We start from the raw sequence: 26382 nt of genomic DNA, 5'->3' as shown, positions 1-26382 counted from the left end.
TCTCTCTCTCTCTCTCTCTCTCTCTCTCTCTCTCTCTCTCTCTCTCCCTTTCTCCCCCCTCCCTTTTTCTCTTCCTCTCTCTGTCCCCCCTCCCCTTCTGCCTCTTACTTCTTCCTTCATGCTCTTTCCTCCTTTTCCCTGAGCAATCCTTTTCCCTTCTTTCACTCCTTTTCTCTCATTCTTCCTGCCTCTCTTTCCTCTTTTCCTTTTCTCCTTTCCTATTTCCTTTTGTCCTTTTTTCTTCATTCCTTTCTCCATCTATCTTCCTCTCCCTTCTTTAATCAATCCTGCCTTTCTACTTCCCTGTCACCCTTTCCCTTTCCTTTCTTTGTTAACTCCTTTTTCTCTTTTCTTTTCTCCCTTCTTTTCTCATTTCCCCCTCCTCTTCCTCCTTCCAGCAGGAAAAATCAGCCCAGAGACTGAGGCTTTGCTTGGAATGAGAGTTATGGTCCAGATTCTGAGCATCAACAGATTTTAGGATGAGGGTAGGAATGGGGGGAAGGAAGTAAAAGGTAGACAGGGGCCATGGTTCTCACTCCATGCCTGTAAAAAGCAGACCCTCACATCTGGTAGAGAACAGTTAATCCCACCAGGTTTCACAGTATCTCTGGAGCCAGGCTTACTGGGGTGGACATTTGATCCTCAGAGGTGAGTCTGGGATGCAGACTGGTTAACTGTACCATGAAGCCGTATTACAAGGGTTTTCTGTGAACCAGCAATTCTGTTATGCTCTCACTAGAATCTTGTTTTCTGTAACACCCACCTAGCTTATAAAATGGGTGTTGTCCTTGTTCCCTTCTCCCATGTCAGCTCTAAAAGGGTATGTGTTGTATGTATGTGTGTGTGTGTGTGTATTTGGTGCAGGAGGGCTTTCTCCTTGTATTTTCTGCATTTCCCCTGTATTTTCCACTAGGGTTCTAATTACATCTGTAAAATGAGGCAGTTAGACTAGATGACCTCTGGGACCCTTCCATGACTCTTCCTCTTGGTGCTTAGCTTTTGGTCTAGTCTCCTATTGCTACAACCTGTGTAGATTTCCTGGACCTTGGTCTCATTGTCCATTATTTCCTTATGTTAGCATGATATGATGGAAATGTCATCACTGACTAAGAATCAGGAGATTTTAGTTCTAGTCCTACCCTGTGACCTTAGACAAACCACCTTCAGTTTCCCAGTCTATAAAATGACAGAGTTGAATTCAATGGTATCTTTGGTCTCTTTTCAATCCTAACATTTTATGTCTCAAGGATTCCTACTTCCTCCAGTCCATGGTAAGAGCAGAGTGGAGAACACAATGGCCACAGCTGAAACTCTTTACTTACAAGGAGAAAGGAGAATTTTGTCTGGAAACGAGAAGAGCCTCAATGTACTGATTCTCCACTTCCTGGACTGTTCCCATTGTTGCATGGATACTGCTCTCTTTGCCCCCTTCCATCTTGTACTTGCCTCTCTGAATCACATCAAACTATAGATATGTTATCTTAATCTAGGGCTGTGGTGAGGAAAGTGTTTTGGGAACCTCAAAGTGCTATTGAAAGTTATCACCATACCATCCCACAGATTGGTGAGAGCTGCTTCCCCACCCACATAATCTCCACCTGAGTCAGAGGGGTCATCTCCAGCTGTCCTGATCTATACCTGGCCACTGGACCCAGATGGCTCTGGAAGAGAAAGTGGGGCTAGTGACTTTGCACAGCCTTCCCTCACTTAATTCCAATTTACTTGCAAGTCATGGCATCACCTTCCTGATGTCATGGTCCTCTTCGAGAATGAAGGACCACAACACAACCTGAGTCAGGTGTAACATTTCAACCCCAACATCCAAACCAAGGGGCCTCCAGTATTTCTCCTCCCTCTCTTTCTCTATCCCATAAAATGAACCAGCCACTTGGTCCAACCTATACATGAACAGAGAACCTTTCTCCAACATCCTCAAGAAGAGGACACAGCTTCTGCTTGGATATCTCCAGAGAGTGATAACTCACTACGTGCCCAGATAATCTTGGAACAGCTCTAACTGTTAGCAAATCTGGGGGCATATTGAGCACAAATCTACCTCTTTGTAACTTCTACCTACCCCTGAGTTCTGCCTCTGGGACCAAGAAGAACAGGGCTAATCTATGTGGCTGCTCTTCAAATACATAAGGAGGGCATTTGTCACATCCTAAGTCTTTTCTTCTTTCTAAACATTACTGGTTCCTTCAACGCTTCCATTCATGATCTAGTCTCCCAATGCTCTGCCCCTTTGCTTCCACTACTGACTCTGTTTTCATGTCCATACTGCTTAGCTGTCTCTCAGCCCCTAAAGGATCCTACCTCAGGATACTGTTATGCAGGCCAAATGAGATAATTTATGTAATGTACTTGCAAACCCTGGAGTGCTAAGTAAAGGTCAGCTGTTACAGTAAGAGTGATGAGCATTGGTTGATTGATAAGGTGACCCTTCCAAGCTAGAAATGATCAGGGGTTCTTCATTTGGAGTCATTTATTAAGAGGAAATACATCCAGCTCTTTCATAACATGCAAAGGTAGAAACACTCCTCAAATCTCTCAAATTCATGTTTCTACCCAGGCCAGGCCCAGCTTCTGTAACAGCAAACCGGAGGATAAAATATGCTTTGAGATGGGAAATTGTTCCCCGAGGATTTCCCCTAAATTCCATAGTAGTCATAGGAGCCAAATAGTCACCAAAAATCTGAACAGCTCCATGCTTTCCCATCTTGGAAGGGTTCTACCAGTTTCCAAGAGGAAAAGAGAGAGTAGGAGAGGGAGAGGGAAGGGGTGGGTGATGAATTTCAACACCAAATCTTGAACTTGGAAGAACCCTCCCAGGGCATCTTGGTCAGGCCATGAGAATCTCCTCTACCATTTCCATAAGTGACCAAGCATCCTTTACTTGAAGCCCTCTCATGAGAAGGAGCGCACTACCTCCCAAGGCACTTGGGTCTACCTTCAGATAGCTCAGATCATTGAGGGGGTTTGCTTCACATCAAGCAGTTGTGGACACTGGCTACATGTGGAGAGTGATAGGTCACTCTGAGCTACCAGAGGTTATGGAGGCAAAGTTCCTTTCAATTCCAAGGTATCTTGGAGGTCTTAGGAACGTTCTGGAGAAGCTTCTAAGAATCCCTTGGGGCCCATTTTTGGGGGTGTGGGTGGGCCAGGGAGACAACGAGGAGAAAGGGTAAGGACTTGGAACCATCTTAATAACCCAAACCCCCCCATTGATCCCCCCTTGTACCTAGTTTGGCCCATACTACACATTCAATTAAACCCAAACCTACCACAGATTCATTGGATCCTGGAAAATGTCAAAGGCTAACTTTAATTTACTTCTCCTGTGAGCAAGGCAGGATTTGAATCCACAGTTCCCTTGAGGATAGAGGGGAAACCAGTGTGATTGGTTGCACTGAAATAATGTTCACCACATCACCATAACCACATATGCGTGCATGGAGTTTTATAAGTCATGAAATATTTCTTGTGTACTCTGGGGGGTGGGAAGATGCAGCATTTGTCTGTTTGAAGAGATTGTGGAATGTGGAAATGGTCTTTATTTTCTCCCTGAACCTATTCAGTCACCCCCTACTGACTGAATGATGGGGGGAGGATTTACTGAAGGGTGAAGTGATAACTTTGGGCTTTTTCCTGGAAAGGAGGCCAAGCTAAGAATACTCTAGACTTCTTGGGACAAAGATGGGCATTGGAGCTGGAGACTGAACTAGAGAGGAAGGCGGGAGTCCTAATCCCCTGCAAGGAAGATGGATGCCAAACCAAATACCACCAGAGCCTGAGTCCCAGACAGCTGGCCTAGAATCCCAGGGGTTAGAAAGTACCTGTGGAGGTGGAGAAAGTACGGATAAAACTCTAAGAATCAGATATTCGCTGTTCTGTTGTGTCCGACTCTTCATGATCCCCATGTACCATACTGTCCACGAAGTTTTCTTGGCAAAGATAATGAAGTGGTTTGCCATTTCCTTCTCCAGGGGATTAAGGGAAATAGGGTTAAGTGACTTGCCCAGGGTCACAGCCAATAAGTGTTTGAGGCCAGATTTGAACTCAAGTTTTTCCTGACTCCAGGTCCAGCGCTCTATCTACTGAGACACCTAGCTACCTCTTAAGAATGAATTGGAGCTTAAATGAGGACATTTGGGACTATTCAGAACCATTCACCAGTAGTGGGACTTTCTGGACTGGGAACCTAGAGAGAATGTTTAGATGTGAGCTCAGTTCTAGGGACTCTAAAATGGGTTGTGCACATCACTCTCTAACTTTCTAGATACTTAGTAAAGTCTGGGAGTGAGTATTTCTCCTTTATCCTTAATAATAAAGAAGCCCCACTACAATTACTTTGAGGCTGGGTCTCAGAAGGAAAAGAGGTGACCCCAGAGAGGGGAGTATCCCAGAAACTTTCTTCAAGATTCAACTTAGCTTCCATTTCCCAAGGAAACCCTTTCTAACCTCTCTCTCCCTATTCTGATTCTCTTGTATTTATCTGTGTAAACTGTATAATTGTCCCCAATAGAATATAATCTCTTTGAGGGCAGCAACTGTTTTTTAACTTTGGACCCCAACACTAAATGTCTCTTAGTAAGCGTCTAATAAATGCTTTTTGAATGAATCAATGAAAGAATGAAATGGAAGAATATAGGAAGATGAGATTGAAGACTATGGATTTTTGTCTGTAGTAATGGTCTCATATTAGAGGAAATGGGATGGAGCCCGGTAGTAGTAAGATTAATTTCCCTAGGCATCTGGGAGTTGGGGATAGGATTCCTCTCTGTGTGTGTATGTGTGTGCTTATATATGCATGTATGTGTGTGTGTGTGGGTATATGTGTGTATGTGTATATACATATGTACACACACAGACACAAACACAAACACACATATTCATTCTAGGAAGCTGAGGATGCTGACATTTGCCAGGGGTCACAGTAAATTAACAACAGACAAAAGTTGATGGATGATACACCATCCACATTCAGGAGCTGTTCTCTGTACAATCTCTCTAGGTGGGAGGAGTCCAGTATTCCTCTAGGGAGGAACTTCAAAGCAGTGATTTTGGTGAGAATCCAGGAAGGAAAATGTCAGTGAGGCTCCTGCCAGGGACCTCCCTGGACAGAGACACAAACAGGAGGTTCCCTCTCCCTTCCCCTCCTGGCTCTGCAGATCCATCAGGGGTTGGGAGGGCTGGGCTGGCTCCCATTGGCCAGAGATCCAGCCAAGGTTTTCTTCCGGAAGGCCAGCAGAGATGGATTGCGGATAAGGGTATAAGCCAATCCCCAGCGGACTCGACTTTGTTTGGACTTGGTGGCATTCCTGGCCAGATTCTTGGTCTGCAGCAAATGGATCCCTGAAGGAGACAGACCCCCACAAAACAGTGAACAAAGTCAACTCCCTTCTCTCCTGCCCTTCCATGGGCCCTGCCTTCCTTATACACCCATGTCTCATTTCTCCCAGTTTACTGAGACTAGGGATAGAAAGGGTCCAAGATGGAACATCCTTGTTGGGAGCAGGAGGGGTTGACTTGTGGACAGTTTAGAGGCCTTCTTGTCCCTTATAAAGTCCTGTAGCATGGAACTTAGTTCCCAGTGTGTGCCTTTAGGATCTGTGCCAGGAAGGACTGACACAGGACATTTTATTTTTTAGGTGATCTGAAATATGGAAGAGGAGAGGACCTCCCTCTGCTGTCAGGGCTCCCCTCAGCAGCCCTAGTCAGGCAGCCAGGGCCAGAGGAAGAAGGGGTGAAATCTGCAGCCAGAGACAGACTTTCATAGCATCCTTCCAAAGTACTGCTCAGCAGCCAGTGGAACGACTCAGAAGGAAGAAGGCCAAGGAGGAAGCCTTGGGATAGAGGAAGGCAGGAAACAACAAGGAAACCTTCACACTCCTCCCAGGCTGGGGACAGAGAAGCCAGCAGGCTGAAGCATCTCACCTTCTTCTGCATCACTTGGTCTGAGAGCAGCTTGGGCTCCAGCCAGTCCCCGGGAACCAGGTAATTGCAGGAGCAAGAGACAAAAGGCTTTCATTGCCGGATGTGACTGGCTGACTTCCATCTTCAAGTAATAGCAGTAAGTGCGATAGCCTGAGGGAGGAAAGAAAGCAAAGGAGATGAAAAGCCTGGCTAGGGAGCTGGCTCACACACAAACACCCTGTGCTCTCCTCCAGGTGGGCTCCACACACCCATTATCTCTAGTCCAGGCCCCCTTAGCCTTTAGCCTGGTCTATGGGAATAGCCTTCTAGATGGCCTTCCTAACTCCTGTGTGTCCCTTTTCAATTCATTCTCCATAGAGCTGCTGAAATAATTCTCCCAAGGCACCGTCTGACCATGCCAAACTCCTGTTCCCAACCTGACTATAAGGCATACAGGTTAATTCTTGCACTGTACTTGGAGTCAGGAAGACCTGGATTCTGATCTTGCCTCAGACAATAGCTAGCTGTGTGACCCTAGGCAAGTCACTCAACCTCTCTCTGACTCAGTTTCCTTCTTTGTAAATCTTGGTAGTTGGGTGTAATGGCCTTTAGACATTTGTAATCCTATGAATCACACGATGTGTGTACGCTCAGACAAGCCATCTCACAGACACTTGGAAGGCACCCAGATAGGCAAGGCCACAATGCTCTAAGGCTGTCCATGCAGGGCATTGCTCTGGCTTTAGAAGAGAAAATAATTGCAGAGAGGGCGGGGGTTTGTTTAAGGCTGCACAATTAGGTCTCTTCATTACCCTGATGTCTGTCATGCCCCCCACTCCATCCAACCTCTCTGCCAGGCTCAGAGCCCTCTCCCCCCCCACTTTGGTAGTCAGTGGTCTCAGATTCATCCCCGTAGTTGCCCTTACCTGGGTCCAAAGTGTCCACACCATGGGAGAGCAGGCTGAGGTCCAGCTGGCAGAAGTGGATGATGTTGAAGAAGGTAGAGACCACCATTCGGCAGATGCCCACCATGATGCCCACCAGCACATTAATGGGGAAGAGCAGGAAAGTGATGGCATATAGAGCTTTCCTAATGGGGATGGGGCACAGGAGAAACGCTGAAGAAGGGGCCGGCCTCCCTTCCCTTGGGAAAGCAAAATGGTGGCCACAGAGAAGTGTGTCTGCATGTCCTATGCCGGCCTCCACCCCTGGGACTCCAGAATGCTCCAAGTGACCCCATCACAAAAAAAAGGATTTAACAACTCCACCCTCGCTGGGGTAGGAGATAAGTCACCCTCTCCCACTGTGATCAAGGAACCTGGAGGGAACAGTGCTGAACCCAGAGAGAAGCTTTCATAGGGACATTTCAGGCACCATGAATGACAAGTGGAGAAAATATTCCTGGGTAAGAGGGGATACCTTTCCATTCTATCATGGAGTCAGGCACCAAATCTAGATACAAGTAAGGATCCTCCTGTCTGAGCTCCAAGCTCTCTGAGAGAGCAGAGAAAGGGAACAGGAGAGAGAATAAAGCTTGGAATGGGAGTCAGGAGACCTAGGTTCTGAAGAGGAGTCTCCCATTCACCCGCCATGGAACCCTGTTCACACAGAGTCCACATTAAGACCAAACTCCTCAGCTACTTAACTTCTCTGGTCTCAGTTTCCCTATCTGTAAAATCAAAATAATTATACCTATCTTTCCTACTTCCATGTGCAAATCACCATAGTCCTAGAATCTTAGCACTACAAGGATTCTTAGGGATCTAGTTGGACCCTCCCATTTTCCAGATGTGTCAACTAAGGCACAGAAAAGAGAAATGTCTTGCATAAGATCTTTCAGTAAGTTAGTATCAGGACTAGCACAAGAATCCTCATTCGGTCTACTTCTCCCTACCCTCTCAATAATAGGATGAAAGCACATGGTAAAACTCTAGAGTGTTATACAGTATGAGAAATAATTATAAATTTTTATTATCCAAAAAATTTAAAAATAAGGAAAAACAAAGAAAAAATGGGAGACTAAAAGGAGAGGAAGGGAGAGAGGAAAAGAGAAAGAGGAAGAGAGAGAAGGTTAAAAAGGAAGAGGCAGATAAAAATGGACAGAGAGAATGGGATAGGGAAAAAAGGAGAAACTGAGGGAAGGGGAAGGACAGAGAAAGGGAAGGACACAGAGAAGAGGATGGAAAGAAAGGACAGATAGTTTTGCTTTGTCTGATATGATTTTTGTCTTGCTTTTTTTTATTCACCTGATACATAATAAATTTGTTCCAGCCTCTCATTTTCATTCTGTATGTCTACTTTTTAGATGTTCTGTGTCTATAAGAATTGTTGAAATAGACGAAGGGAGAGGGAGGGGAGCATAGAGGAACAGAGAGGGGAGCAAAGATAGAGGGAGAAGGAGGAACAGATTGAAGAAGGGAGAGACAGAGGAGTGCATGAGGGAAGGGAAGGGAGGGACAAAGAGAGGGAAGGACAGAGAGAGGAAGGGGCAGACAGAGATAGTAAGAGAGATAAGCTCGGCCTCCTTACCTGTTGGTCAGCTCTTTCTGGCCATGGTGATTCTCTAGGAAGGCCCAGCAAGCAGCTAGGTTCTGCAGGATCACAGCCAGCACCAGGGTGAGCCAGAAGGGCCTATGTGGAAAGCAGCCACAGTGATCAAACCAGGGCTGGGGAAAGCCAATGGAAAGGTACCACCCGGGGCCATTCTGGGGCCAAGCCAAGGATCTGCAAAAGGCCTGGCTTCCTCAGGGTGCCCAGTCCAGCCCAGCCCAGTCCAGCTTGGTCACTTACCACATGCTCTCCAATATACGGAAGAGTAGGAGGTTCCTGCCATATAAGATGGGTATGATGACCAGAAAGGTGAAAACCACAAACCCGAGGAAGAAGATGACCTGTTGGAGAAAGAGGCCTGCAGGGAACAAAAGAGGCAGTGTCAAATGTGATGGGAGCAGCAAGGCCCTGGAGGCCAGTCATGCTGGGCTATGCTTAGGGCTCCTGGCAGGCACAGCAGAAATGAAAAAGGCAGGAGCGAGTTCAGCCCCATCCCACGTCTGCTGCTGCCTCGCTCAGTGACCCTGGCCCACCTGGGTCCTCTGTCTGGGCCTCAGTTTCCTCATCAGTTTCAGGAGGGACTCCCAGTGTTACCATTCTGTACTCTTTGGGCTCCCCAAAGAAGCAGTGGTCACCTCCGGGGTTTAATCATCACTTACGTCCATAGAGGCAGAGAGTGTGAGAGCACTTTAGATATATTAAACTCTTACAGGTACGTGCTGGATGGTGACATGTTCTAGTAGCTGCCTGCCTAAACTTCTTCAAACTCCGTTGGGAAGTTATCTATCTATCTATACATACACATACATATTTACACATGTATGTATGCATATATGTATATATGTGTGTGTATAATTGTATTGTATTATTATATATTATTGATATTCATTTATTTAAAATGAGATCCCTTTAAAAAGGTGAGTATATATTATATATAAAAATATATTTAAAATGAGATCCCTTTTAAAAGTATGTCATAAATATAATTTTTTTTTGCTTTTTTTCTTTCGGAGGGACAATTGGGATTAAGTGACTTGCCCAAGGTCACATGACTAGTAAGTGTCAAGTGTCTGAGGCTGCATTTGAACTCAGGTCCTCCTGACTCCAGGGCTGGTGCTCTATTCACTGTGCCACCTAGCTGCCCCCTTAAATATAATTTTTAAATGTGATTCCTTAAAAGATGTAAAATATTGACATATTTTAGAGTCCTTTAAAAAGTACACATAATTTTATATATTATAAATGAGATACCATTAAAAGATAATTTGATTTATCTGTCTCTATGTACATATACACATATAGATGTTCAGACACTTGTTTCTGGGAGAATCATCATGAATCGGGTGTTAGGGAAACGCCTTGGAGAGATGGGAGCATGTGTAGACATCCTGTGACTGGTGTGGACTGGTTAACTGTGGCTGAGAGCTATTTTTCTAATTGGCTGTGGGGCTGGAACTTCCAGCAGAACTGTCCTGCTGGTCTGAGCTGCCCTCTCTTGTGCCTCACTCACTCCTGGGGAATCTCTCTCCCCAATGCTGTGGGCCCAAGAAGGAGGCTTTGGTCCTTGGCCTTTTCCTTTGTTTCTTTGTTCTAAATGAAGGGAATGGCATGGCACAATGTAGTGAGTTGGGAAGGTCATCATGAGGGCACTTGTGTGTGGGTCCCAGAGTGAGTGTTGCAGCCAACCCTGTAATGAGTCCCCAAGGAACAAAAAGTCCTTTAGACCCAGGCCAGCAGAAGCTGAGATGAGGGTTCATCAGGAAGATCCATGCTATCCTGGAACTGAGCTTCGTTGTGAAATTAATCCCCCAGATACGAAGTAATCCATGATGTAGATGTTGGAGGAAATGCTTCTAGGTTTGTTCTTTCTATATCTTTGGAGCAAACATCTATTTGCGAAGATGAATTGATTTTAAGTGATTAAATGGAGGGAGGGAAAGTGAATAAAGATTTAAATAGTCCCTACTATGGGCCAAGCATGGTCCTAAGTACTTTAAAAATATTATCGTATTTGATCCTCATAACAATCCTTCAGGATAGGTGCTATTGTTATCTCCATCTTATAGTTGAGGTAACTGAGGCAGACAGAAGGGAAGTGACTTGCCCAGGGTCACCAATCTAATAAGTATCTGAAGCCAAATTTGAGTGCAGGTCCTTCTGACTAGACCCAGAGCTCTATACTCTGTACTACCTAGTTGCCATGGAGCTGGGACACCAGTTACTGATATCTAACAAAGCCAGTGGGGAGACAAAGTTGGGGGAGAAAACGGATATCCCCAATTTCTCAGGGTACCCTATAACCCTGAGGGGGTATATGTAGCCTGCTAGGCCTTGGGAAAGGAGTCAGAACATACTTGCTACAGATATAAAAAAATACATGTAAGTTTTAAAGGGATTTCATTTTAAGAATGTATTTTCATATATAATCTATATGGGTTTATATGTATAAACACATATGTATGTGTCCATCTTTTTTTTTTTTTACTGGACCAGTAATTTCCTTAGTGCATGAAGCACCTAGTGAGGAATGTTGTTCACAAATACAGGTCTTTACCTTTCCTGCAAAATATGGAATTGCCTGGAGCACTCAGAGTTTAAGTGACTTTGCTAGGACCACACAGCCAGTAGACGCCAGCAGCACACTCTCTGTTCCCATCATTGGTACTCTGAGTTCCATTATAAGAAGCCCTTGGGCTTCATACAAGCCAAACTTAGGGCTTAGGGAGGACCTACATTGTAAACATTCCTCTCTCTTGGACCTGTCATGTGGTGCTTCCCATTCACCAAGTCCCAGTATCAGATGGGTCCCTTCTAAGCCAATGCACACCCGTGAAGTATCCTCCATCTTCTCCTGGGGGACCACCATCCCTCTCACCTGAAATCCCTTCTCCCTCCCTTGCACCCAGCTCGCCCTGAAGCTCTGCTCCCTCCCCCTTCAGGAAGCCTGCCCTGATCAATCTTATCTACCCAGACCTTCTCTCCTTTGGCATACATTGCCCTATTGTCTTTATTTCTCATTTGGCACTTAGCACCCACTGCCTTATAGAGTAAGTTCTCTAATATTCCATGTAAAATTCAAGGGACAGGGAGTATCTTGTCATGCCCATAGCGTAGTTTAGCACTAATCTAGGCACAGGATGGGGAGAGGGAAAGTGAAAAGTCTGTAGTGAATGATAGGGCCTCTAAAGAACCTCTCTGCTTTTTTCCTCTTCTAGGGAAAGAACTCAGTGATACCTGAAGTCTAGGGAGGAAGGGAGTGGCTCACCGAGGCAGACGAAGGCTGTTTGGTAACCCGAAAAGCTCATCCAACAAAAGATGGCCGTGGCACTCAGACCCTGCCTCTGTGGCTGGGGGCATCCATCCAGAACAGTGCCACAATGCCGGGTCCTCAGGTTAGCTCTGTGGGGGAGAGAGATTGGGGATCTGGTGGGGACGAGGCAGGGAAAGGGGAGCAGGAGAGGGCCTCAGCCCACCCAGCATTTGGTTGACTCAGTAAGAAGAGAAAACTTGTGGGTATTAATTCTGGGTCTGCCCACAGACTCTGCTGAGCCCCCAGATACCCTCTTACCCTGGAGGCCACCTTCCTGGGCTCCCAAAAGAAGCAATGGTGGCCTCTATGAATGATCATCAGTTCCATTCATAATGAGTGCTTTGCTCATACAAACTGTTTCTCTACCAATAGTATTGTGAGGGAGGCAGCGGCAGAAACATCAGGTATTTGTTTGGTGTTTGAAGTTCAAAGATTGCTTTACACGTGTCAAGTCTAGTCAACAAGCAATTATTAAGCACCTACTATTTGCCAGGCATTGGGCTAAGGTCTAGGGATATAAATAAAGGCAAAAACAGTCCTTGCCCTCAAGTAGCTCTCAGTCCAATTAGGGAGACAACGTGCAAACAGTGTTTGCAAGATACATGCAGGAAAAATGAGAAGCAATCTCAGGGGAAAGTGCTAGCAGTAAGGGGGATCAGGAAAGGCTTCTCATAGATGGTAGGACTCTGGTTGAGACTTGAAGGAGGGAGGGAAGCAGGGAGGTGGAGAGGAGGATGGAGAGCATTCCAGGCATGGAGGGTGGAAGGGGGGGAAAGGAAGAGTCAGGAGAGAGAGGAAGAGGGAGGGGCCCAATGTCACTGGGTTCTGGAGGGATAAAGGACCAGGGAAGGGGCTGGTGTCACTGGGTTCTAGAGCACTCAGAGGGGAGGAAGGTATGAAAAGACTCAAAGACCAGAAAGGACCCAGGTAGTCAAGCATGCTGAACGCCAAACAGAACTTCATTTGCTTCTGGAAGCGATAGGGTGCCACTGGGGCTATTACTGAATAGGGGGTGGTGACCTGATCAGACTTGTGCTTTAGGAAGGTCCATTGGACATATGTGTAGAAGGCGGACTGCAGTGGAGTCTTGAGGCAGGGAGGCCATCCTGGACCAGTAGTCCAGGAATAAGGCAATGAAGGCCTTCCGTTCTTATTTGATCCCCACCAACAGCCCTGGAAGTCAGCTACTATTATCATCCCCCTTTCACAGATGGAGAAACTGAGGCAAACAGAGGTTAAGTGACTTGCCCAGAGTCACACATCTAGTGTCTTAGGTAGACTTCAGTCTCAGGCCTTCCTGACTCTAGTCCCAGTGCTCTGGGGACTGGCTGCCCTTAGAAGTCATGATTACTCTCTCTTACAGATATGGACATTGAGGTGAGCTATACTGGGGTTACAGAGCTAGTTAGCAGCAGAACTGAGACTTGAATTCAAGGCTTCTGACTCTAAGCCTGGTGTTCTTCACACTGCACCACACTGCCCCTTCATGAATGGGAAAGATCTGAGCAGAGCTGTTTCTAGCAATTTTTGTATTCTCAAATAAACTCTGAAGAGACAAATTCAATTAAGTGGGGAGGAGAAAAATCTCAAGGGGAGACCTCATGACACAAATTCACCTGGTTGGAGACCCCAGGACAACATGAGGCTTCTTCTGGAGGAAAGAAAGAGTCAGGGCAGGCCAGAGAGGAGCTCATCCGGGTTATTCTTCCAGGGGAGGAAACTCTATCTGGGATCTATTTTAATCAATTATTCCAGTAAAATACTGACTTCAAGTGTTTCTGCCTAGTGAAGGAATTCAGATGTCAGAGCCCTTCAAATTTCAACACCTTAGAAATAAAGTCCTAATTGCCTCTTCCTGGTTATAATTCTGGCTCTAGGACTAGAGGTCAGAGGGTCTAGGCCAAGGAGGGGGAGGAAAGACAGATCAGATCCTATGGGCCATTAACTCTAAGAGGCTAACCAAAACTGGCAGGTTTTCTGTAGCTCCAATTAAATCTCCTGCCTCAGTCTTTACCCCTTTAATCCATCCTGTACATGTAGACACAGTAACTTTCTTAATACATACCTAGCTGCCGCTCTTTTCTGAAGTCCAAATTGTCTCACTTCCTTAGTCTGACTTTCAAGACCCTCTACAATCTGGTCCTGACCTACCTCTCCAACCTCCCCTCCATTCCAGTCAGACTGATAACCTCACTGTAGAGTAATAATTAGCGGCAGTGGCACCTGGGGCAAGAAACAGGAAACCTACTATTAAATAATCTTTAAGAATTGTGATATGGAATTAATAAAAGAAGCAATTAAAATAAATTCAATTGAGTAGGAGGGGAAATTAGTTATTTCAGTGGACTATAGGGTGTTGAAGGAGTGTATGTATTAAAGTTGTGTGCCCTATATGTTTCCATGCCCTAGGAAAAAGCTCCTGTCGCTCATCCTAGTTACAGTTCTACCTCACTGATCTCTCCACCCAGCAGGCCTTTTTTTTTTTTAATAGCCCTTTATAGGGGCGGCTAGGTGGTTCAGTGAATAGAGCACCAGCTCAGGAGTCAGGAGGATCTGAGTTCAAATCTGACCTCAGACACTTAACACTTACTAGCCGTGTGACCTTGGGCAAGTCACTTAACCCAATTGCCCAGGCTTCCCCCCTCCAAAAAGCAAATTTTTAAAAATAGTTCTGTACATTTTCCTCATTCTATTCTCTCCTTTCCCTGCCCTTCAACTTCTAGTTTCCAAGACTCTTTGTATTCAAATCACTCTCAAAATTCCTTTCCTAGGCAGTCCTCCTGATCCCCCTGTATACCAATATGTGCCCTCTGTGATTATTTCCAATTTATCTTGTTAAGTTCCCAGTCTTATCAGCATTGTGGGATCATGGGAAGATAATTAGAAATCATTTGGTCCAACCTCATCATTTTTATAAATGAAGAAACTCAGTCACAAAAAGTTTTAAGTGACTTTTCCAAGGTCACACAGGCAGTAAGTGATAGAGATTCACACTCAAGTCCTGTGACTTCATGTTCATCCCTTTTCCCTCTAAGCTCTCAGGAGGTCAGGGCACTTATACCATCTTTTCCTTGGTCAGTTCCATGAGCCAATTAGCTCCTGCCCTTCCCTCTCCTTACTCCAAACCACACTCACCTGTGTGTCACCATTGACCTTGTCAGCATGAGGAAGGTGAGCAAACAGGACAGGACCAGGGCAGAGACATAGCACACTGGAAAAAGAAAGGGCCTGAGGGTCAGTGTCCAGAAACAAAAGGACAATGACATAAATGAGACCTCCCCCATCCACTGAGCTAGGCTTTCTCTCAGGCACAAGTCCCCAGAGGAATGACTGCCATAGGATTTGTGTCCCTTGTTCAGGAATGACCATTATCAGAAACACCATCAATTCTAAGGATCCAGTTTGTGGATTATACAGAGTGAAATGTCCAATCCTTGCCTGGCTCCCCCATCCCAGGACACTCCCCACTGGCCGTCCTTTGGCATATGCTACAATAATACCAATCCATTCTAGTGTCCAACTGAGGCAAACGACTTAGAAAGATGTTGTCAAAATCAAGCAAAAAACAAAAAATCAAACAACCCCCTTTTCCTCCCCCCAAAAAACTTACAGGACACTTTTTTCAAATTTAAATATATATAACTATTTGTCAGTGCTCTTTCTACATGAGAATGGGCAGTCAAGACTCTTATATAGATTTCACCCTCTAGAAAATGCCTGATGCTTACACATCTATATTATTTATAGGTCACATATACTTTGTTCTCCATTAATACAATGGATCATCCCAGTATTGAAGTGACCTTGGTTCTCAATGCCCAGCCAGCACCAAGTACGACCTGCCGCAGGTGCCTATGAAACCAGGACTTGGAGTATGGGCTCTGAAGATGGGCCCACCCACCTAAATATGGAGAAACTTCTCCTCCTCAGTGTGGCTGCAGGGTGAGGTATGACAACCCTCAAAGAGCATCAATTAAGTCAAAAGAGCCACCATCTGTATCAGCGGAAGGAATGCCCCTGCCAGGGAAGTCCGGGGTCTTGAAATATTTCAGTCAATGTTTCTGAGAAAGAGAGGAAGGGACAGAGACAGAAAATGAGAGGAACAGAGGAGAGAGATAGAGAATGGGTAGAGGGGGGACACAGAAAAGGGATGGCTAAAGATGAAACACTAGCTAATATTTTCAACAAGGGAGAAAGCATATTTTCTAAGTTTGTTATTAATAAAGGCCATTCATCTATACCCCCATGCCTTAGAGAAGGAAAATGTTGGCTAAAACTGTACCTTCTCTATATGTATCTAATCTGCATCTATACCTATATCTATCTAGAGGTATCTAAATTTATATGTATTATATCTATTTACCTATATCTGTATGTGTATTTACATGCATATGCATACATACACAAACACAGACGCCTCTCTCTCTCTCTCACTTTCTCTCAATGAACATATGCCTAAGCATGTTCTGTGTCTTTCTGTGTCTGGGTATATATCCATTTATTAAGCACAATAAATATCTATTACTATATTACAAGGCAAGTAGATTTGGGTCATGACACATGACCTCTCAGCTCTCTTGGCAGCTGTCCATAGGCTATAAAGAAGGTGCCAACCTCCATTACTAAAGGAACTTTCCTCACCCTGTCATTCCCTTTGCCAATGAAAACATAGGTCCACTCCCCATCCTATGCAAAGCACTGTTGCAGGTGCTCCAGGGAGCCCAAAGGGGAACAAATCATCATCTCTGCCCTTTAGAAGTTTAGTCTAGTGTGGGAGAGGAGACTCACTCCCAAGAAATTATAGCCAACAATTCTAGGCTGGACATGCTAAATGTCAAATGATTGAGACAGACCATAAGTGTTTGTAAAGAAAAGCAGGTGTCTTCAGGGTCCCTTGAGGGCTGTCCCTTGAGGATGACCCTGGGTTTGTGGAATGTCTTTAACTCTAAAGTTGCATGTCATTTGAACTGTCTTCTTGGGGGATGCTACCTAAGGTAGCAGGTAAACAGGAATGTGTGGGTGGGATATCAAAAAATTCCCCAGTCACCATAAGGATTCCTTTTTTTTTTTTTTTTGCTTTTTGGAGGGCAATTGGGGTTAAGTGACTTGCCCAAGGCCACACGGCTACTAAGTGTGTCAAGTGTCTGAGGCCACATTTGAACTCAGGTCCTCCTGACTACAGGGCTGATGCTCTATTCACTGGGCCACCTAGCTGCCCCCACCGTAAGGATTCCTAATTGGCTGAAAGTTGGCCTGGGATTATAAAATGCAAAATCAAACTATTTTTGAAGCTCCAGATGGACCAATCCCAAAGGGATGAAGTGTTCTGGAGAAGAGTCATTTTCATTTTGTGTCTCATGGGAAGACATTTAAGTTAAGCCTAGAAAATCCCAGAGATTGAAAGAGGGGAGCTTTGAGCTACCTGTTCAGGACAGGTTAGTACTGTAGGATCATTCTTTTCTATGTACCTCTGATTGTCTTAGTTTTCTAGATTATGTCTGAATTTATACGTCATTTCCTTTGTGAATGAACCTAGGAAGAGCCCACTTATGATCTGGTATGTTTGCAAAGGGGGGAAAGAGAACACGGATGCTAGGAATGGATGCTGGAGTCAGGACACCCAGGAATGGTGGCAGTGGAAGAAATGGGACAGATGTCCAGCAATGTGAATGCTGCAGGTCTTTGTCCCCAAGAAGCCAAGGTGGCTCAAAGACTAGGAAGGCCAAAGTCTCAATGCCACAAGAGTTGAAAGGCTAGCAAGGTTTGCTTACAGAAGAGGGAACTTTCTTGGCAAATGGGGAGGGTTCTGCTGAAAGAGTTCTGAGAAGGAAATTGAGATCTTCACTAGACCCTCTTCTTGGGACAATTCCTCTCTTTATCTCTTCTACAGGAGGTGAGAGGAAGGAGAGATATCACTTTGGACTGGGATAAACCAACCACAGCTAACTTCAACAATGGGCCCAGAAGCAGTTCACCTATCTGATTGTTCCTCCCTGTCCTGGACACTTGTCTGCTATTATGGTGTGTTTTTAAAGTATCAGTCTGAGTGTAATCCCAAGCCTGGGCCCCATACATTGATGCACCTGCTAGAAAACCACAGGTTAGCATTAATACCTGTTATGTGCCAGTTCTAGAGAAAGGGCAGGAAACCAGAGAGAAGGGTGAGAGAAAGAGAGAAGGAGCGAAGTCTCTGGGAGGGGAAAGGGATTTTTGAGGGGGGGTGGGATTAATGATGGAGAGAAAGAATCTTGACAACATGGGAAATTCACTCTATTCCTCTCTACATTAGTAAAAACACCATCACTGGGTATAAGGGAAGCCACTAACTGCAGAGGACGGGGACAACAGCCAATGGCTACAGTAGGGTCTCTGCTCCTGGTCCAAGCTCCCCACAAGTCACGTGACTGAGATAAATTACCATCTGCTCTGCTACAGCACAAGCTGGCATCCCAGCGCACACGCCATCTGCAGTGTGGCGCCATCAACTTGGGCACCTCCCCCCTTTTGGAGTTATCATTGAATGTTGGACCCTAATACTTGGACCATATGGCTTTTCTTCTCTTTCTCTCCTAGTGCCAGCTAAATGATGCCTGCCCTAAGGCGCCCCTTCTCTGGAGAGTTCAGCTCGAGGCCAGTTCTGAAATATGGTTTCATCATCACTTACTCTGGAGGACCCCAATCCTTAACCCAAGACCAAAAGAGTCAGCTGTGAATAAACACTCCACGATACAGACATAAGGGGAAAGAGACCCAGGCCCCCCAACGCTGGCAGCCAAGTGGGGTTCCTCCTCCTATATATAGCTGGCCCAGACATTTTTATCCACATCCAATGTCACTCACTCTCACCATAGCCAACTGCTCATCCAAGACACGTTAGCTCTTTTCCCACTTCCTGGTTCCTCTGAATACCCTAAAAAGTGCTGGTGACATCAGTCTCCACTTGTCTTCTCTTTGCTGTGGCTCTAACTCTGTGGGAATTTCCCAGGGGAATCTCCCCTGTCCTCTAAAAGATGTCATCTGTACTGCTTCTAATGCCTCGTCTGCCATGCTCCATCCCAACCACTCTCCTAAAACCCAAGGATTTAGGGTGAGGCAGGAGGCTGGACAAGTGGAAAGAGGATGCTCCATTGGGTGAGTGAGTCAATGGTATTGGAAGGGGTGAGGGAGGGAGAGTAGGAGACTTCCTCCAGTGGTCTTTGAAAACTGAAGGGTCACCGCCCCCCCCTCCCCGCCCCAGATGGGGCTGCATTCAAGCACAGCCCCATCTGGAGATAAGAGGATGAACGGGATGATCCCTGATTCCACTCAACCTTAAGCATCACATGTGAACTTCCTGGTACGCTTACCTTCTAAAGTCCACAGGTAGTATTTCACCAGATCTATCACTTCCACCTTGTCTTCTGAGAGGACCAGCCCAAAGCCGGCCAGCAGGTAGGTGACTTCTTCTGTGATTCCCGCTCTGGCCTTTTGGATGACGGGGACAAAAGCCACCAGGAACAGCAGGGCCTCCTGGGAAGCAGTGACAACGTTATCTTGGTCTCGACCCTACAGGCTCCTAGGATGGTCGAAGATCACTAATTCAGACCCCACTAACCCATGACCGGTGCTCATCTCCTTCAGGGCTAACCAGAAGCTGATCCCTATACTGTTAACCAGAAATTTTTAAAAAGGAGAACCTGCTGATCATCAACCATTGACTCATTAGAAGAAGGCTTTCGCTGTTCATGAAAGTTGCTTCCCAAGTACAGCATCTCTCTCTCTACCAGAAAGCAATTTTTTCTCTTCGGAGGAGATCACTGCATGTATTTGAAAGTGCTAACACCCTCCGACTGTTCACTTCTTCACGCTGGCCATCTGGGCCTCAGAAAATTCAGATTAGAAGGCTCTGACTGCAGAGGGCTTTTGAAGACTCTATTTAGGGAAAAGCGCCTATCTGTTGTGAGGGTGAGCTAAGTGCTGGGATGAATCGTTCTTTCTTTCTAGTGATGATATGCTCAAATTGTGATATGATTTTTATGAGTTTTTTCTTCTCCTCCCCTGGGGCAAAGGGAGCAGAAGACAACTCCCATGCCAGTCATTAAGGAACAATTAAGAGGTTTCTGGTAAGGGAGGTGATGGTCCCCTTGTTCTCTGGCCTGGTCAGACCATATCTAGACTATGTTCAGTTTACCGTATTTAAGGATGAATATTAATGAGCTGGAGGGCAAACGGCATAATGAAAGGTCTTGAGACTATGCCATGGGAGAATCTATTGATGGAATAAGGAATAGTTAGTCTAGAGAAGTCTCAAGAGGATTATGATAGCTTCCTAGCATTTATATAACACTTTTAGGTAATCTCATTTGCTCCTCCCAATAACCCTAAGAGGCAGGTGCTATAATTATTCCCATTTTAGAGATGAGGAAACTGAGTCCGAGATAGGATTTGAATTCAGATCTTTCCAACTCCACGCCCAATGCTTTGTCACATAGGAAGGGAATTAAGTATCTACTATGTGCCTGGAAACGTGTTAAGTACTTTACAGATATTATCTCATGTGGCAGAAATTCATCCTGCCCTAGAAGGCAGAACTGTGACCAATGGGTGAATGCTTTGCAAAGACAGGTGTATGCTTAAAAGAGCAAGAATAACCATCATAGGATGATGTGAGTGCTGAGAGCAAGCACTGTGGCCCCCAAACTCCAAAGGAATCCCCCCTTTAACATGCCCCACAACGGGTGCCCTGCTTCTGCTTAAAGACCTGCGCATCTAAAGCTGGACGGACTATTTCTGGATATGGTTATTCTGCCCTCCTTGACGGTCTGTCTCAAGGATAGTGTGAGGGGGTAGAAAACCTGCATCCTGTGAAGTTTGGATTCAGCCAAAGGGCTGCACTTAAGGTCCTAGAGGGCCACATGTGGTTCACATCCATCCCTGGAGACAAAATTTTTGGTTGGGTATGAGCTGGAACCTAACTGAGATTCTGTGAATTCTTGAGTTGGAGTTTTTGATGTCAAAACAGCTGAATGAACTCGGGCCATGGTGCCCAGGGGAATCAATTCTTGTTGATTTTGTAAAAAAATTTTGTAAATTTTGTAAAAAGTTTGTACTGACTTACCTCTGTGCATGCCCTGGAAAATGGCATGTCCTTAGGGCATGGGGGTGGGGTGACTCCTTATAGGGGAATGAGGTAGGATGGGGGTAGTAAAGATGAGGGGTACGGACTGAAGAGAACATGAGGGTGGGAAAGCAAGGGGTGTACCTGGTAAACTGTGATCACTGCCAAGGTAGCTGAAAGGATGAGTTTCAGGGGAAGCCGAAAACCTGCAGTACCCAAAGGGAAGGTCAGAGTGATCAGAACCTACTTGGTACTCCCAGAGGTCCACCCCTCCACTGATCACACGGGCTCAACCTAGGGACCAAAATACCTCTGGCCTCTTGAACCAGGCCCTAACCTTTGCACCAACCTGCCCATGCTTCTTTAGCCTAAGGAGAGGAAGGAAGTTGCTAAGGTCACTTTGGTAGTAAAAGGCAGACAAAAGACATTTAAATCCTTGGATCCTCTGACTCTTTACATTAACCCTTAACCAGGCACCTTTCACCTGAAGTCCTTCTCCAGTGTGTCACAGTGACATGGATGTGACCTCAGGGTCTTAAAGGCCACATCAGTGAAGGATAAGGTCTGACCCATGCTCCCAAGCTGAAAAGGCTTCTGTGAAAGACCCTCAGAGGCAGAGGTACTTATTTCAAGACTGATCAGTCTTATAAGGAGAACAGTAGAAACATCACAGCATCTCCTAGGCCTGGAGACCTTCCTTCCATGAGCCCTCACATAAACCCATCACCTTCTGGTGAAGGCAGTGTTATTATCTTGCTCTAACTGGACAACTGGGGGCTCAAAGCCAAGAACCAACCTCTACATCTTCCCTAGACCTGCATTTCCTCTCCCCACTTGCCTGCTGAAATCCTCTTCAGTGTTTAAAGCCCAGATCTTCCAGGAAGTCTTCCTTCGTCACCCCCTCCTCCCCCCAGCACACAAACACATACAGTAAGCTCTGTCTGCATCATCACCATATCATAACCTCCAGGGTCTACCTCTAAACTGTCTCTCTTAATCACTTCTCAAGGGGCTCTGCATACAGCAAACACTTTATAAATGTCTGTTGTCTAAGTAAAAGAAGAAAAGAAATCAAGAATCTTGATAACCATTTAGTCCCTGTGCGGCTGCCCCCCCCCCCCCACTTCAATGGCCTCCGATGACCTCCCTTCTACATTAGCCATACTCCATCAGCTCCGGGGGTGGGAGGAAGCTCCCCAAGGTTTGGAGGGGGTGGTTGGGAAGGGGTGGGAGAGCCATTAAGGAAGACTGGGCAATGCCCATGTCTAGCATAGCAGCAGCTCATTCCCAGATGGCTTCCCTTAGAAAGCCAAAACAGATGGCTTCTTGAGGCTGAAAGCAGAGTGGGGGTGGGGAGGAAACTGGCCAACAAAAGTCCTCCAGGTACCATCCACTAACCACCACCCTCCCCAAACATGCAGCACCTCGCTGTGGAATGTAGATGTAAGAGAGGAAACAGGACAAGACCCGGGAGGAAAGGCCTGGATTGGTCACCGTGGAGCTGGAAATGAGAAACACAGACAAGGATGTTTGGCATGAAATGAATTAAAAAAAAAAAGCAATTCTAGGGGACAGGCAGGCCACACTGCTGGTGATCAGTAGTACTGGTGGAGTGGTGACCATATGCCAAGCTCTGCATTGGGCACTCTTGGGGTAGACAGAGAGAAAAGACAGTCCCTTTCCTCAGGGAGCTCCTAGTACAACAGAGGAGACATGGCCCTCTCTTTAGGATCCCCCTCACATACATATACACACCCCAAATCTGATGGAGCAGAAAGGTTCTTGTTAGATCCTAGGCAGAGACTGGACAGAATCTCTGTCCCCACTCAGGCTAGCACAGCCCTTTGAGCTGCCCCCTCTCCTAGATCCTCCACCAGGCCCTCTCTTGATCCCAGCTGAGATTATGGGGGGATAATTGAAGGTGTAGACTCCCTACCTGCGTTTTGACCTCTTCCCACTGAGGGCATGCCTGAGATAGTCTCCATAATAGCTCTCCTCCATAGCCTGCAAAGAGAATACAGAACCAACAAAGGACATCACCTACAATGACTGACTGGATACAAAAGGGCTAAATGTCCTTAGGATGAGCTTTGGAATTTCCAAAAATTATGTCATCACTTCTTCATATTCTCTAGTGGGGCATTGTGGGAAGAGTGCTCGATCTCTCAGAGTTGAAGACAAGGTTCTGTTCGTTTACTAGCTCCCAGCCATGGCCAAGTCATTTGGCCCGCTTTCTCATCAGAGAAATGGGCATAATAACTGTACCCTCATTGGGTCATTGAAATGAAAAGGATTGATAAACCATAGAGTGAGATTTGTTGTTCAGTTTTTTCAGTCATTTCCAATACTTCATGACCCCATTGGAGGTTTTCTTTGCATAAGATACTGGAGCGGTTTGCCATTTCCTTCTCCAGTTTATTTTTATAGATGAGGAACTGAGGCAAACAGGGTTAAGTGCCTGACTCAGGGTCACACATCTAGCAAGGGTCGGAGGCCATATTTGAGCTAAGGAAGATGAGTCTTTCTGACTCCAGGCCTGGCACTCTTACCCACTGCAAACTAGAATCCCAAAGAGTGGTATAGAATGCTACTGCTGTCCTCCAGAGAGCAAAGGATTTAGAATTGGAATCACCTTTAGTATCTATCTACTATCGTCTCCTTTTGCGTATGTGGAAACTGAGGCCTCAGTCTATTCCTTCAGGGAGCTCCCAGTGTGATGGGAAAACATAATTCCCTCTTTGGGACTCCCAAGTCTGATGGAATTGATCAATTCTTGTTGGGCCTTAGGTGGATCCTTGGCTTGCCCCCACCCAAGCTAGCATAGCCTTCTCTGCCTACACTGTCTTCCATCTCCCTGTCCACTTCCTGATCCCACTCTGGACCTGTCCTCACACTGGCCATTTGAAGTGACTCATCCAAGGTGATGGAGGCAGAAATAACAGAGCCAGGATTTGAATCCAGATCCTACAACTCCAGAGCCAGTGCTTCCCATAGCTTTTTAGAATCTGAGATTGCCCTTAGGCTCTTGATGGCTGCATCAGTGAAGGCCAGGCTTTCACTGAGGCTCCCTAGCTGGAAAGGCTCCTGGGACACACCTTCAGCAGACTAGCCATCTGATAACCAGCTTCAGTAAGGTGAGGGCAGGATCATTCCCAAAAGAGTGCAAAAACAGCTGACATTTGCCAGCCCCAACTTGGACCGGCTGTTACTAAGAGGGGAACAGGTGACCCGAATCTGGGGAAAGGTTGTGCTGATGAGACCAGAGAAACTTGCATGCATCGGGGAAGTAGTGAGAGGCAGTTATTCAGGAATACCTGAGCTCAAATTCTGCTTCCCAAACTTATCAGTGACCAGAATAACTGAATTTCTGTAAGACCTGTTTTCTTCATCTGAAAATGGGGATAAAAACGACTACTTCTCAGGACGGCTGGGAAGATAATTGTAGATAATGTCTGTGAACCTTTGCAGATCTTAAAGGGCTATATGCCAATGTCAATTGTTACGATGGGAAAAACAGTTTAGTGCATAGAGGAACAGCCTTGGACTCAGGAAGACTTGAGTTCAAAGCCTGCTTTGGACAAAGAGTAGCAGGTCACTTAACCCCTTGGTGCCCTAGGCAAGTCTTTAAAACTATAAATTACAGGAGGGAAAGCCCATCTTTATACAGTACCCAAAGGGAAGGTCATCTGCATAGTAGAGGGGTTTTTCTATTCAGGGAGTTCCATACAGCACTGATATGATAGCTTTGATTTTCCAAAGAGATTGAATATTATGGAAAAAGGCACATTTGACTGTATCACTCCTCTCCATCCCCACTCCATTCAATCCACCCCAGGATCAAATATTTGTTTGACTTTTAAAGTCCATTGGTATCTCTCCAGTCTTCTTACACCTTATGCCCCTTCACACACTCAATGGATCCAGTGACCCTGAATTCTTGGCTATTTCTTGAACAAATCACCCCATCCCCTGATTGGGAGCATTTTCACTGACTGTCTCCAATGCCTGGAACTTTCTCCCTCCTCATCTCACAGCAAATTTCCGAAGGGGGTACAGGCCTTCCTTCCTCTGCTGTTTTTTGGTCTTCAGCCTTTCCTCATGCTTATTAAGCCTGCAGCACATGGCACGGGTCTTCTTGGGCCAAAGGTCTAGGGGCTTGTATTTCTTGCCCTTATAGAATTTCCTGAGATTCTCTTTCTGTGTCTGGTTGATGACAGTCAGAACTCCGGCAATAGATTTTCGAACTACTCAGATCTTAGATAACTTGGATGCAGCTTCTCCAGTGACCTTGGCTAATCTCAATTGGGAAAGTTCCACCTTTAAATCATCTAACTCCTTCTTCTTCCCATGAAGATCCCTGGCCTTGATTTTTGCCATGATTGATGAAGTCCTTTGTCTTTCTATCTTTCCCCTAGAGGTTCCCCCAATTTTTCCTGTATATATCTCTTGATACATAGCTGTTTTCATGTTGTCTACTCCATTACTGTGTGAGTTCCTTGGAGAAGGGACTGTCTTTGCTTTGCTTTGTATCCTCAGAGCCTAACCATGCCTGGCTTAATTGATTGATTGATTGACAGATGTGGTCAAGTTTTATTCATTCAGCAAACTAGTGGGGAAAGGTAGTCCAAATTAGGAAATTGTTTTGAAAGTCCACCCACCAGTCTTAATCCTTCATTCCTTTCAAGTACAAAAAATAATTTGAATTCACAGCAACCAAGGTGTTTTCATGGCTAGCAAATGTTGACCTCTAGACATTATCTGTTCCTTCCCTGGACTTTAGGCTGAGAGTCTTCTCAAACTGGGGTAATCAGTCCCTTTTGTAATGGCCCCTACCCCAGGACAGCTACCTCTGGCCAACAGTTACACATTCAACAGCCCTGGCTGCCAGATTTCTCCCTGGTATCTATCTATATCCAGGCCCGCCTGCTTCTGCTGTTCACCCACCCCCTTCCTGCCATGAGTGTGAAGGCTGGGGCCACTCAGATGAAGGTGAGTCAGCCTACTGTGGGAGGCCACATCTTGTTACAGGACTCAGTAGCTGGAGCAGAGAGTTAGGCAATGGGGTCATTCCGGGCCTCATGCTCTTGGCCTGGAACATCTCCACTGGGACCAGGAAAGAACACCAGGCTAAGAGGATTTGGCAAAATCCTGTTCAGAACTTTTGCTGTTGGGAAGGGCCTGGGGCCCCCAGGGTGGGTCCCCTCCTCTGTCTGGCCTGGCCCCTTTGCCCCCAAATCAGGAAACAAACATGTGAGATCATATGGTTATTGCCATCACCCTAAATGTGCCCCTACCTCCCCTAACCCTTCATTCCCATGGTACAGGGTCAGATCCCATAACATAGCCCTCAATGAGGGACTTTGAGACCTAATCCTCTTGCACTAAGGGATTTATATAAGTGGGGATTTTCTTTCCCTTCTGGATCTGGAAGTAAATAAAGAAAGGGAAGAGACAAGGAGTCTTTATATTTTCTCCAGAGCTGGAAAAAGAACTCCCCGGAGAGGGGCTT

At 45.9% G+C, this 26382-nt stretch overlaps 1 protein-coding gene and 1 pseudogene across 2 annotated transcripts in view; both read right to left on the bottom strand.

Moving 5' to 3' along the window:
- Nucleotides 1–3304: 3304 nt before the first annotated feature.
- Nucleotides 3305–26382, bottom strand: part of STRA6 (signaling receptor and transporter of retinol STRA6) — a 72390-nt gene continuing 49312 nt past the window's right edge. For both annotated transcript variants that reach the window (XM_069071183.1, XM_069071184.1), the window contains 11 exons: nucleotides 22810–22877; nucleotides 22298–22374; nucleotides 21018–21079; nucleotides 19123–19285; nucleotides 14912–14987; nucleotides 11732–11865; nucleotides 8707–8824; nucleotides 8446–8547; nucleotides 6843–7006; nucleotides 5938–6087; nucleotides 3305–5355 (listed from right to left, as the gene is read on the bottom strand). In XM_069071183.1, the coding sequence (XP_068927284.1) occupies nucleotides 5177–5355; nucleotides 5938–6087; nucleotides 6843–7006; nucleotides 8446–8547; nucleotides 8707–8824; nucleotides 11732–11865; nucleotides 14912–14987; nucleotides 19123–19285; nucleotides 21018–21079; nucleotides 22298–22374; nucleotides 22810–22877 (1293 nt within the window). In that variant the 3' untranslated portion in view covers nucleotides 3305–5176. The remainder of the gene's footprint in view (nucleotides 5356–5937; nucleotides 6088–6842; nucleotides 7007–8445; nucleotides 8548–8706; nucleotides 8825–11731; nucleotides 11866–14911; nucleotides 14988–19122; nucleotides 19286–21017; nucleotides 21080–22297; nucleotides 22375–22809; nucleotides 22878–26382) is intronic.
- LOC138148497 (large ribosomal subunit protein uL29 pseudogene) lies at nucleotides 24897–25250 on the bottom strand (annotated as a pseudogene).

This window comes from Petaurus breviceps, unplaced genomic scaffold (genome assembly GCF_028583685.1).
Source record: "Petaurus breviceps papuanus isolate PSGF00001 unplaced genomic scaffold, PetGlider_PUasm1.0 90825, whole genome shotgun sequence".
Classification (NCBI taxonomy): domain Eukaryota; kingdom Metazoa; phylum Chordata; class Mammalia; order Diprotodontia; family Petauridae; genus Petaurus; species Petaurus breviceps.
This window is presented reverse-complemented; position numbering and strand designations above follow the sequence as displayed.